Raw genomic sequence first — 12,108 nt, 5'->3', positions numbered from 1 at the left:
CTGCTGGACCATTTACCTGTGACAGAACGCAGTTCCCCAGAGTATGTCTTGGAGTGCTGTGCAGGACAGAGCCAAGATTGACACAGGAGTCCAGCTGGGGTAGAATTCAGATCCTGTCAGGCCCAAACCCACTCTGCTAAGCTGGCCCCCTTACCTGGGGGAAAACATGGCACAGTCCTGATACCAAGGTACCCTATAAGGCCATAATAAAAAGGGGGAAGATTTTTGAAAATCATTTTATTGGGGGCTTGTACAACTCTTATCACAATCCATACATCTATCCATCCATTGTGTCAAGCACATTTGTACATTTGTGGCCATCATTTTCAAAACATTTTCTACTTGAGCCCTTGGTATCAGCTTTTCTTTTCCCTCTCTCCCCCACCATACCTCCCTCATGAACCCTTGATAATTTATAAATTATTTTTTCATGTCTTATGCCGACTGTTGTCTTCCTTCACCCACTTTTCTGTTGTCTGTCCCCTGGGAGGAGGTTATATGCAGATCATTGTGGTCAGTTCCACCTTTCTCCCCACATCTTCCCCTTCCCCTCCTGGTATTGCTACTCTCAATATTGGTCCTGAGGTGTTTATCTGTCCTGGATTCCCTATGTTTCCAGCTTCTATATGTACCCATGTCCATGCATAATCTACCTGGATTTGTAAGGTAGAATTGGGGTCACAATAGTGGAGGTAGGAAGCATTAAAAAACTAGAGGAAAGTTGTATGTTTCAATGGTGCTAGACTGCATCCTGACTGGCTCCATCTCCTCCCTGTAACCCTTTTGTAACCCAATGTACAATTGTCTACAGATGGGCTTTGGGTCTCCAATCCGCATCCCCCTCATTCACAATGATATGATTTTTTTTGTTCTGAGTCTTTGATGTCTGATACCTGATCCTATTGACACCATGTGATCACACAGGCTGGTGTGCTTCTACTATGTGGACTTTGTTGCTTCTAAGCTAGATGGCTGCTTGTTCATCTTCAAGCCTCTGAGACCCCAGATGCTATATTTTTTGATAGCCAAGCACCATCAGCTTTCTTCACCATTTTGTCTTGAGTGATTGTGTTGGGAAGGTGAGCATCATGCCAAGTTATTAGAACAAAGCGTTCTTGCATTGAGGGAGTACTTGAGTGGAGGCCCAATATCAAACTGCTACCTTATTACTAAACCTATAAACATATGTATATAGAGTTATTTCCTTGTCGTCATATAAAAATATATTTACATATGTGCATGCCTGTATTTAGACCTCTATAAATGCCCTTTGCCTCCTAGTTCTTTCCTCTATTTCCTTTTATTTTCCTCTTGTCCCACTATCATGTTTAGCCTTCATTTGGGTTTCAATAATTCCTCTTGGTTCCAGGCTGTGTTCCTTTTTGTAACTTTGAATGTAAGCTGCCAGAAAGCTGTCCATTAGCATAGCATTAACATAACAAGACAGCCAGAACTCTACTCCCAAGAGCACAGCCTAGAATTTTAACATAACAAAACAGGAAAAGCCAACAGGTCCTGATAGCCACAGCCCAAGCTAAAAACTGGCTCTACCAGTTTGGGGCTATACAGATAGTCTGGAAAAGGCTACAAATTGTGACCAGTCTTTACCAGGTCCATATGTGCACTACAGTCCAGCCCTATCCTGGCTCAGTGGCATACCTACAGTTGCTTGCCCCACTGGTGCCAGCCACTGAGTCACCATGGCACTCTGCCTACATAGAAATTTGACTCACCACCAGAGTAGGCCACAGGGAGTTCTCAAAAACACTCTAACCATTCACACAGAGAAAGAGTTCAGGGTCCCTCAGTCTCTGAGACCTGGCTCTCAGTTCTTCCAAAATGACACACAAGCAGCAACATACCTCAGCACCTCAACAAGAAAACAATAAAAACTAAATGCAACAGCAGAGGAAGTCATAAACCGAATGGAGCTCATAGAAGAATCAGATGTTGATCTGCCACACACACAAAAAAATCTTCAGAATGCTGCTTGGAGTAATACAGGAGTTGAGAGAATCAACACAGAGTAAGGATGCAATGAGAGAGATTAAGTCCATGACAGAGCCACTATAGAGGAGCTGAAGTGCAAGATAGAGGGGATGAAATCCATGCACCAAAGGGAAATGTAAAACTAATGGATGAGGTAACAGAAGCAAAACACAAGCTCACAGACCTCAACATCAGACAAGAGGTAGAGAATCATGCCACGGATCTAAAGGACAATCAGGCAGATTTAAACAAACAGGAAACAAAGTCAAACAAGATAATCAAAGAGGCAGAAGAAAACCTGAGAATAATGTCAGATGCTATGTAGAGAAACTTTATTTGAATAATTGGTCTACCAGAACCAGACACAGGAAAGACAACAGTTAAATTAAAGAGGGAATTCCTGGAAGCAAATTTTTCAACCTTAATGAATGAAAATCCGATTCATACAGGAAGCAAAAGGAGAGCAAGTTAGACTAAACCCCAGGAAGAACTCACCAAGGCATATAATATTTAAATTATCCAACTCTGAGGAAAAAGAATTTCAGAGCAGCAAGAGAAAAAAAGGCGGTCACATACAATGGTGCTCAGGTAAGAATATGCTCATACTTATCAGCAGATACCATGAAGAGGAGGAGAGAATGGAGTAACATCCTCTAAACGATGAAAGAAAAAAATGCCAATCCGAGAATCCTCTACCCTGTCAAACAATTTTTTTAATATAAACAGTGAGGTAGGAGTCTTCCCAGACAAAGTAAACCTCAAAGAATATGCCATAAGACACCCAACATCCACCATGCACAAGCAGGAGACCACCATATAGACCAACATCATCCAGAAGGAAATTCACCGATATAATTACCAATGTTACATTGCCTCAGAGGGAAAAGAAGGAAATAATTAAGGCCCCCACATAAACACCCAACAGAAAAGTTACGAGATGACAGCAATGAATCCACAGATGGTGGTAATAACTCTGAATGCCAACGGCTTGAACTTGTCCATTAAAAGACAAAGTTAGCTGAATGGCTCAGAGAATATAACCCATCCTCTGTTGCTGAAAGAGACATATCTGAAAGACAAAAATAGACTAAGAATAAAAGGCCGTCAGAAAATATACCAGGCAAAGAGCAACTTTAAAAAAGCAGGGGTTGCAATCCTAATCTCTGACAAAATTGACCTCAAGGTGCAAACAATAACACGAGGCAAGGATGGGCACTATATAATGATCAAAGGATCAGTAGACAAGGAACCAGTAAGCATAGTAAATATATACTGCCTTAATGAAAGACCCACAAAATCCATCAAACTATTCAAAAGATGAAAAAAGAAATCAGACTCAATGATCATAGTAGGTGATTTTAATACACTGCATAGATCACATGCTGGGGCACAATTCAAGCCTTAGTATATTCAAACACATAGTGGTCATTCAGATGTCCTTCTCAGACCAACATGAGCAAGACCCTTACCTCACCCCATGCACAAGAACAAATTCAAGGTGGATCATTGACCTAGAAGTAAAGCAGACAAAAGAGTTTAGTACTAAAATCTACAATACCCACCTATCCTGCAAAAAGAAGAAAACAGTTAATCCCCTGAGGAAGTGGGAAAAATACCTGAACAGAAGTTTCACTAAGGAGGAGACCCAAATGGTCAATAAACATATAAGAAAATGCTCTCAATTATTAGCCATCAAAGAAATACAAATTAAAACAACTGAGATACCACCTAACACACTTGAGGGTAGCCCAAATCAGAAAATTAGAGAGCAATAAATATTGGAGGGATGTGGCTAGATAGGATTTCTCCTTCACTGTTGGTGGTCTTTTAGATATGTATGGCCACTGTGGAAAGCCATTTGGCAATATTTAAATCAAATGGAAATTGAGTTACCTTATGACCCAGTAATCCCTACACTGGGCATAGAACAAGAAGAGGTAAGAAATAGACCATGAGCAGTTGTCTATGCTCCAATGTTTATTGTGGTGCAATTAACAATTGCAAAGAATTGGAAAAACCTAACTTGCCATCGATAGGCAAGTAGATTAGAAAACCCTGGCACATACACATAGTGGAGTACTATGCATCACTAAAGAACACTGATAATCACACTGAAGCACATAGTCTCATGGGAAGAATTGGAGGAAATTATGGTAAGCAAAGTTAGCCAATCATAAAAGGACAAGTACAACATGAGTACACCGAGGTAAGTATAATCAGCACAGTAGGTATAGAAGAGTGAGTCGTGTTCTATACCTTTGGAGGTTGAACGACCCATTCACAGGGGTCACCTGATTCATAACAGTAGCAAAATTATAGTTATGAAATAACCATGAAAATAATTTTGTGATTGGGGGGGTCACCACAAAATGAGGAACTGTATTAAAGGGTCATGGCATTAGGAAGATTGAGAACCAATGTCCTAAAGACTTGAAGATAACCAAATGGCCATCTAGCAGAGAAGCAACAAGCCCATATGGAAGAAGCACATCATTGTGTGATCATGAGGCATCAACGGGATCTGGTCACAGGCATCAGAAGACTCAAACTAACAAACAAAAACATTTTGTTGAGAATGAGGGGGATTGGAGTAGTGACCCCAAACCCATCTGTAGACAATGGGACTTCCCCTCACAGACGGGTCACAAGAAAGGGATGAGTCAACCAGGGCACAGTATAGCTCCAATGTAACACACAATATTCCTCTGACTCCTGAGGCTTACACACACACACACACACACACACACACACACACTACTCTTAAACCCAGTCCTGCCTTTCACTTGGGGCTAGACTGGAACATGTGTACAGGTTCAGGTAAGAGCTCAGGACTCAGGGAACCCCAGTCAGATAAATCCCTCAGGAACAGAAATGGGAGTAGAGATACCAGGAGGGTAGGGGGAACTTAGGGAGAGGAGGGAGGAAATGAGGAACCGATCCCAATGATTGACACATAACCACACACGCACCACCACCCCCCCCAAGGGGAGTAACAACAGAAACCAAGGGGGAAGGGAGACAGTGGTTGATGTAAGATGTGAAAGTAATAATAATTTATAATTTAGTAATGGGGCATGAGGGTGGGCATAAGGGAGGGAGGGACAAAAGGTACAAAGGGCTGAAATAGAAAGTAAATGTTTAGATAATAATGATGGCAACATATGTACAAATAGGCTTGATACAACTGTTAAAAGAGCTATTTAAGAACCCCAATAAAATGATCTTTAAGAAAAATGTCTGGTTCACTTTTCCTTAAAATTGTCTAGTTACTACATTTTAAAAAAAAGTTTATACTTTTAATTATAATAATCCATTTTCAGGGATAAAAAAAACATTAAACACCACTTAAAATATTGATGCAAATGTAATTGATCCCTGTATCTGCTCAGAGGTGGTTTCAACATTTTCTTCTGTCTATTCTGGTATTTCCTAGCATAAGTCCTGGTGGTACAGCAGGTACAAGTTGGGTTGCTAACAGCAAGGTTAGCAGTTCAACCACCTGAGGAAGGTGAGACTTCCTGTCTGTGAAAGGGCAGTCTCAGACACTCACAGGGGAGTTCTACTCTGTCCTCCATGGTTGCCATGGTCAGCAGGGATCAATGAAGCTGTGAGTGAAATAAACTGCTGGGTTGTTTTTTTTCTGATAAAAAAAAATTTAGCCAACCCTCCAACAGTTCTGTAATTATTCATAAACATTTCTTCACTTGATTAAACTTGTCAGGTAATTCAATTTTCCCCACTAAGCTACCTTCCATGAAGCTACTATCCTCCTACATCCCTTCACCAATGACCTGGAGAATTCCCTTTGTCTCGTGCATGTTGAATTCTGTTTCCTGGATAGCACGTATTCCTTTTAGTTCTTCATTTATGGTAGCACATTTCCTGTAACTTCTTGAGACAGGGTATATAGGAGGCTTATTATCTGAAATCTTGCTTATCTGAATATATATATATTCTACTCTTATACTCAACGGGGAGTTTGGCTAAGTATCTATAATCTTCCAAACTCCAAGCCATTGTCAATACTGACTCATAGCAACCCCGTGGGTTTCTGAGACGTTACCAGCTTACGAGAGTGGAAAGTAGTCTTTCTCCGGAGGAGCTGCTGGTGGTTCCCAACTGCTGCCCATGTGACTGCGCTGGGTCCCAATGTCTAACTACACTACCAGGGGCTCCTTATAAATAACCTTATAGATTAGAACCATTCTTCCTCAAAATTATGATGGCATTTTCTAATTTGCAATACTGTTGCTAAATAGTGTGATGTAATTCTGAATCTTATTTTTTATTGAGCTTTTCTCCCCCGAGTTAGGTTTTTGTTTTGTTTTGAAATATCGTAGTATTCTGAAAACTCCCATTAGGTCTTGGTGTGGGTCTTTGTTCAATTTTGGGCTGGGGACTCACTGAGTGCTTTGAATCTTGTAACTCACATCCTTATAATAGACCTAAAACTATCTTAATTATTTGACAATTTCTTCACTATTTTCTTCTTTGAAGAGCAGAATGCTGTACTTGTTGGATTAATCATCTAATTTTCTTATTCTGATCAAACTATTCATATTTTCTCTTTTCTTCCAATGTTAGACTTAATTTTTTTTTCCTTTACTGAATGTTTAACTTTCCAGTCATTTCCCGCCCAAACTCAGTCTGGCTTCTTTGTTGCTTTTCTTATATTGCACCCTTCTTGTTTTATAGATACACTGTCTTCCCATATATATTTTAAATGATATTCATCCCTTGAAATTTTATCCTAATGGGATTATCTTTTTGCTAGCAGGACATTCTTTTCACATTGAGCATTTTCCATAAAAATCTGGCAAACCTTGGATGGCCATTCTTTTGAGCTGGGCCCCTAGATGCTCTATGTTCTGGAGAGGGAGAGAGAATTAGAGAGCATTTCTCAGTTGGTGAACTTCATTGCAAAGGGTTAACCAATGCCAGTGTCTATTAAGGTCCAACGGGCTTGATTATCTACTGTTACTATAACAGAAATACAAGTGGATAGCTTTAAGAAGCCTAAGTTTATTCACGATTTAGGAGATTGAAGTCTGTATCCAGGGCACCAAGTCTAGCAAAAGCCCCACCTCCCACCCAACAGTGTGCGTGTGGGGGGTGGGGGGTGGGCGGGGGGGGGCTGTCACCTTCAGCATATTCTGGTCTGGGATTCCTTGTAGATTCCCATTAACAGGATCAGAAATAACCCAGGATACAGTTCTTCAGTTAAGGCAGCTAACCGACGCTTCTCAGGCATGTTTTTCTTTGTCCTCAGCTCCTCAGCATTTTAACCGTCCCAGGCCAGACACTGTCCTGCTCATAAGCACCAACAGTAAATGCTCGGCAGCACCCTACCTTATTAGTTACTTCCTGCTTGAAGGCATTCAGTTCTCTCATTTTAGTGGGGTAACACGCCCAGTGATGCATCTCCTTCCAGTTTCCTGCGTCCACTTGTTACCATCTTGCACCATCTCTGGTGCAACTTTCTGCCTCCTGGGTCTAAGAAGTACTCTTTGCAGGGGCCCTGGCTCTTTTTCTTGGTGGTAGTGAGATCCCTCTCCACCCCACTCCCCAAAACTTTGCTCACTTGTTTAATCTCCTTTATGTCTCAAGAGATTGACTCAATATATAACAACCCTGTGGATTGCGTCCTGCTATGCTGCACTTCTCAGCCTGTGGGTTACAACCCCTTTGAGGGTCGAATGACCCTTTCACAGGGGTCACCCAATTTGTATCAGTAACAAAATTACAGTGACAAAGTAGCAACGAAAATAATTTTACGGTTCGGGGTCACCCACCACATGAAAAACTGCATTAAAGGGTTGCGGCATTAGAAAGGTTGAGAACCACTGTTACAGTAACCTCTAATCCTGCCTCATTGCCAACAGAGGTTAAGATATACAACATGTAGGATAATCATATCAGATCACAAAACAGAGGGCAATTACAGAATACTGAAAATCATTGCTTATCAAAGTTGGCACATCTTGTAGGGGACCTACAATTCAATCTACAGCACCCACAAACATCACTCTTTGGAGTATTTAGATTCTGCATAGTAGAATGCTCCAATCACCTATCAGAGGTGGCTCCAGTTTTGTGAAGCTGAGTTTCCTCAAGCTGAAATTATTCCTACAGTTTAACATTTCTACTAGTGTGTAAAGCCTCTGAAATTAAATTTTGTCTGAAAGTAAACCTGTTGGTTAAATCCTAGCACTTGTCAACAAACTGACAGACTTTCTTTACTTGAGAATACATTTAGAAAAACTTAGCAATTAGACAGAGTTTTTGTACTGACCTGAAACTCCTAGGTACGACTCCTCTAGCCCTAGTCTTTATAATTTCCACCATATAATTGGGTGGGACCAAATTCACATGCAAAGAGACTGTGTGAAATCCTAATATAAGGGGTTGGCCAATTTTGCTGGAACACAGAACTCCAGGCCATCAAGAAAGAGAAGCTCCACCGCTGGTGTGCAAGCACGATCCCTATGTAAAGTGATGGTTGCAGAAGAGAGTGCAGAGGCTCAAGCACTAAGGGCATGAGACACAGCCCTGGACTTGACCGCCCACAGAATGAGTAAAGCTGTGTGCCTTTGGGTATTTACCAGTGCTAACACCTTTGTGATATTTGCTCATTGTGAGTAAAGGACAAGAGGCCACAAGGTTGAGTCTGTGGACCAAAGAGATGTGTCTCCTAACAAGGTAAGAAGAGGGACTGAGGACAGAACGGCTGTATCCATAATGCTTTTTGAGTCTGTCAACTTCTCAAATACGCCTTCTGTAATTTTGAGTTCTGCTTATTGAACTCAGAGGAGAAGTAGAGGACCATGAGAGGATGGGCTGGTATCAGAATAGGATAAAAGGAATGGAGGGTGGGGAGGAATGTTTGGCCTCCACCTCAGGAATTATCCTTGGGCTGATGTGCAGTCAGAGACTCCTACTATCTCACGTAGGTCAGACATGCCCCTTCAGGGCATTCCCTCCCGTTCATATAACAAAGATTGGTCATTCATTCGAATATGCAATTTTCAAGAAGCTGATACCAAGGGCTCAAGTACAAAGAAAATGTTTTGAAAATGATAATGGCAATAAATGTACAAATGTGCTTGACATAACAGATGGATTTATGGATTGTGATAAGTTGTACAAGCCCCCAATAAAATGATTAGAAATAAAAGAATATGCAATTTTCTTGTCTCTATATATTGCTCCATCACACTAGGATTCAAAGTAAACTAAGTCTAAAAACTTCTTTTATTAAATCTTAAAATTTAATATCCACAAATAACTTAAATAAGGCTTTATCTGATTAGCAGTCTTGATTTATCAAATTTTAAGCATTCTTTTTGCCTCTGAAAACCCTTACTTTCATCATCCCCACCCCTGCATAACCTTTCCAAGCCAGAGTTCTATGATGATTTTAGTCAATCTCAAACACTTCTTTATTCTACATTAAATAATGAGTCAGAAATAACTCCCGACATAGCTAGAATCGAACATTATGCTGAGCCAAGCTGTACTCCTGAACCTTGAAATTGTCTTTTTTTGGATTTTTTTTTCAATTTTATCATGTCTTCCTTGAAGTCCTGGCATCAGAGAAGAATGAATACATAGACTGACTAATAGTTAGATGAAAAAAATTCTTGGGCTTTTAGGTGACATGCATTAGGTTGCTCTCTTTGTGGAGTCACTTTTGAAGAATTAGTCTATTGTAGTATTTTTCTTTTTTATTGGGTTCTATTGCAAAAGAACATTTTTTCCCAACTGAACTATCATACAAAATCCTAAGATGTCGTAGTTCAGGAAAGAATAAAGCCCCAATGAGCTCCATCAGTCCTTTATCCTTCCCCTCCACACCTCCTTCTATAACGTCCTTGGACATGGAGAACAGTAAGAAAATCAGTACCTTCTAATATCTTCAGATGTTAATGAGGAATGGAACAATCAAAGCCCCTAATGAAATAAAATATTTCAAAAGCCTCTTTTACTAGATCATCTATTGAAAACATATGCAATTCCTATTTTAATTAACTCAAAGCATATAATATAAAAATTCTACTGTTGCATAACTGGAAAATTGACCTTTTAAAAGCATTTAAGTGAAAAAAAATCAAAAACATATTCTTTATTCAGTATGTACGGTTAGAAATTCCTAAATGAATACAGTACAAACTTTCAAACACACTTCAGTAATGAAATGGATCAAGGTTCCTTTTTATTGCACATTGGCTTACACGTTTGCTTTGTGAGTAGCATTAAACCTGAAATATAGCCTTATTTTCATGAACTGGATTACAGCTTTGTTGATTCCCTGTCTATTCCTCTAGGCTAATCTTCCAGAATCTAAAACATTAATCTTGCCAACTGGTGTAGATGATGGAGCACATATTTATTATTTGTTTTTTTTAAAAGTTAGCCACTCAAAAACAAACCAAACAGCACACTGCAAAGAAAACAAGCAATTATCTGTCTATTCAGATAACCCAGAATCAAAGAATTGCTGATTATATAACTTCGTATAAATCAAACTTCATAAATCAATCTTCTTCCAAACTATTCTTGTGTGGATAAATAAGCAATTATAGAAGAATTTTAGCACTTTGGAGAATTTGATTTTCTCAAAAATAAGAATCATCCCTCCCAAAATCAAAATAAAAAATGTAAGGACACCAAATCGTAAACTACTGTTTGGACTAAGCTATATAGAATAGAATTTATATTAATTTCCATTCTATTCCACAGCTTAATACAAAATGGAGAAGGTGCTGTCCAAACTGCAATATGGCATTTGAGCAAATTAAGCTTTATATAGACCTACAACATTCATAGCTATTTTAAAAAGATACAACAGTCGAGACTTAAAAGCTACACAAAACTCTGGCTCTTTCCAGATCAAGATCAGGCACAATGAGAGGTGCCCCTACTTGAAGCTCATCGACAGCATATGACAAAAAGAGTGACAACAGGTATTTGGCAAACATCTTCTAAATTATTTATAGCAAATTAACAAATGGAAAAGTTCTTTTTAATGCATCACCCACATTTTACACTTCAATAATTCATATTTTCCTTTATAAAATTAATCAGAAGCAGCAATTCTACTTAAATGTAACAAATTTTTCCTTCCACAAAGTTTTACATAAAAATTAAAATCACAATTCTGAAGAATTTCTTTTTAATCATACAAACATCATATACTTAAACTACAATACAGAAATTAGCTTTTTTATTCTATCTATAATCACCTGTTATCAAACACGCAAGAACTTCTTTCCATAGCTTGTCAATTGAAGATTTTTCCAATCACAATGATGAAAAATGCATTTCAACTCCACAGTGGTCTAGCATCCATGCTTATTCCACATAGGTACCGCCAGTGGTCCCTGTGGTGTCCTTTCAACTATGACAAACTCATCAGGGTTGCCAAGTGCCTCATAGAAGACCAGTAAATCTTGTATAGCATGCTCCTCAATCTGAAAGGGGTGGAGTGGAAGAGAGGCAAAGGACAAAACAACTTGCTTCAGTTCTTTTCATTACACCCTACACATTGGCTTGCCAGTGTCCTTATGAGGAACGAGCATTCTCTACGGGTATAATGCAGTGGATTTAAATCAAGTATACGGTTATTCTCTAGCAAAGGACAAGGCTTAAAACCAGAGGTAGGATAATCAGATACTCATCCCTCCCAGAAATTTGAGTCTTGAGCAGAAGGAAAAAGAAACTGAAAATTGTTGAAGTCCATTCTTTCCAGTAGCTTCACCCTGTCACATATTTTCGGGTACTATACAAATTCTCTAACTTTTCCCTGCCAAATCTTCAGGGTCTAGTTCCAAGTCTGGCTCTTCAGTTTTCCAGCTCAGTCTGTGGAATCTTAATATCCTTCAAACAAACTCCCTTTCTTAACTCAGCCAGTTGGTGGCTGTTGCTTACAACCTAGGAATGTTTAATGGTACAGAAGCCAAGTGGACAGCTACATATTGCCAAATTATTCTCAGTTGGGTACTTTAGAAAACTCAATCAGTCCAAAGCATCACCCAAGCAGCAAATACTAGCAATCACAATTTATTGTTTCTAAATTAGTTTTGCTGAATGTCTCCATTTGATATTTTTATTGCTGGGTGC

At 39.4% G+C, this 12,108-nt stretch overlaps 1 protein-coding gene across 10 annotated transcripts in view; it reads right to left on the bottom strand.

Annotated features, from left to right (window-relative positions):
• The window catches only part of IBTK (inhibitor of Bruton tyrosine kinase), a 459,255-nt gene that overhangs the window by 355,471 nt on the left and 91,676 nt on the right, over nt 1–12,108 (bottom strand). For 8 of the 10 annotated variants that reach the window (XR_012785385.1, XR_012785386.1, XR_012785384.1 and 5 more), the window contains exon 29: nt 11,232–11,459. Coding sequence is in view for 2 of the 10 variants with exons in the window: in XM_075554839.1 (XP_075410954.1) it covers nt 11,328–11,459 (132 nt within the window). In the remaining 8 variants the exon portion in view is untranslated. Of the gene's footprint in view, nt 1–10,104; nt 11,460–12,108 lie in introns of those variants that run through there. The other 2 variants (XM_075554839.1, XM_075554837.1) reach the window with 2 other exon arrangements.

Source organism: Tenrec ecaudatus, chromosome 7 (genome assembly GCF_050624435.1).
Source record: "Tenrec ecaudatus isolate mTenEca1 chromosome 7, mTenEca1.hap1, whole genome shotgun sequence".
Taxonomy (NCBI): Eukaryota; Metazoa; Chordata; class Mammalia; order Afrosoricida; family Tenrecidae; genus Tenrec; species Tenrec ecaudatus.
Note: the sequence above shows the minus strand (reverse complement) of the source record. Positions and strands in the feature narration are given on the sequence as shown.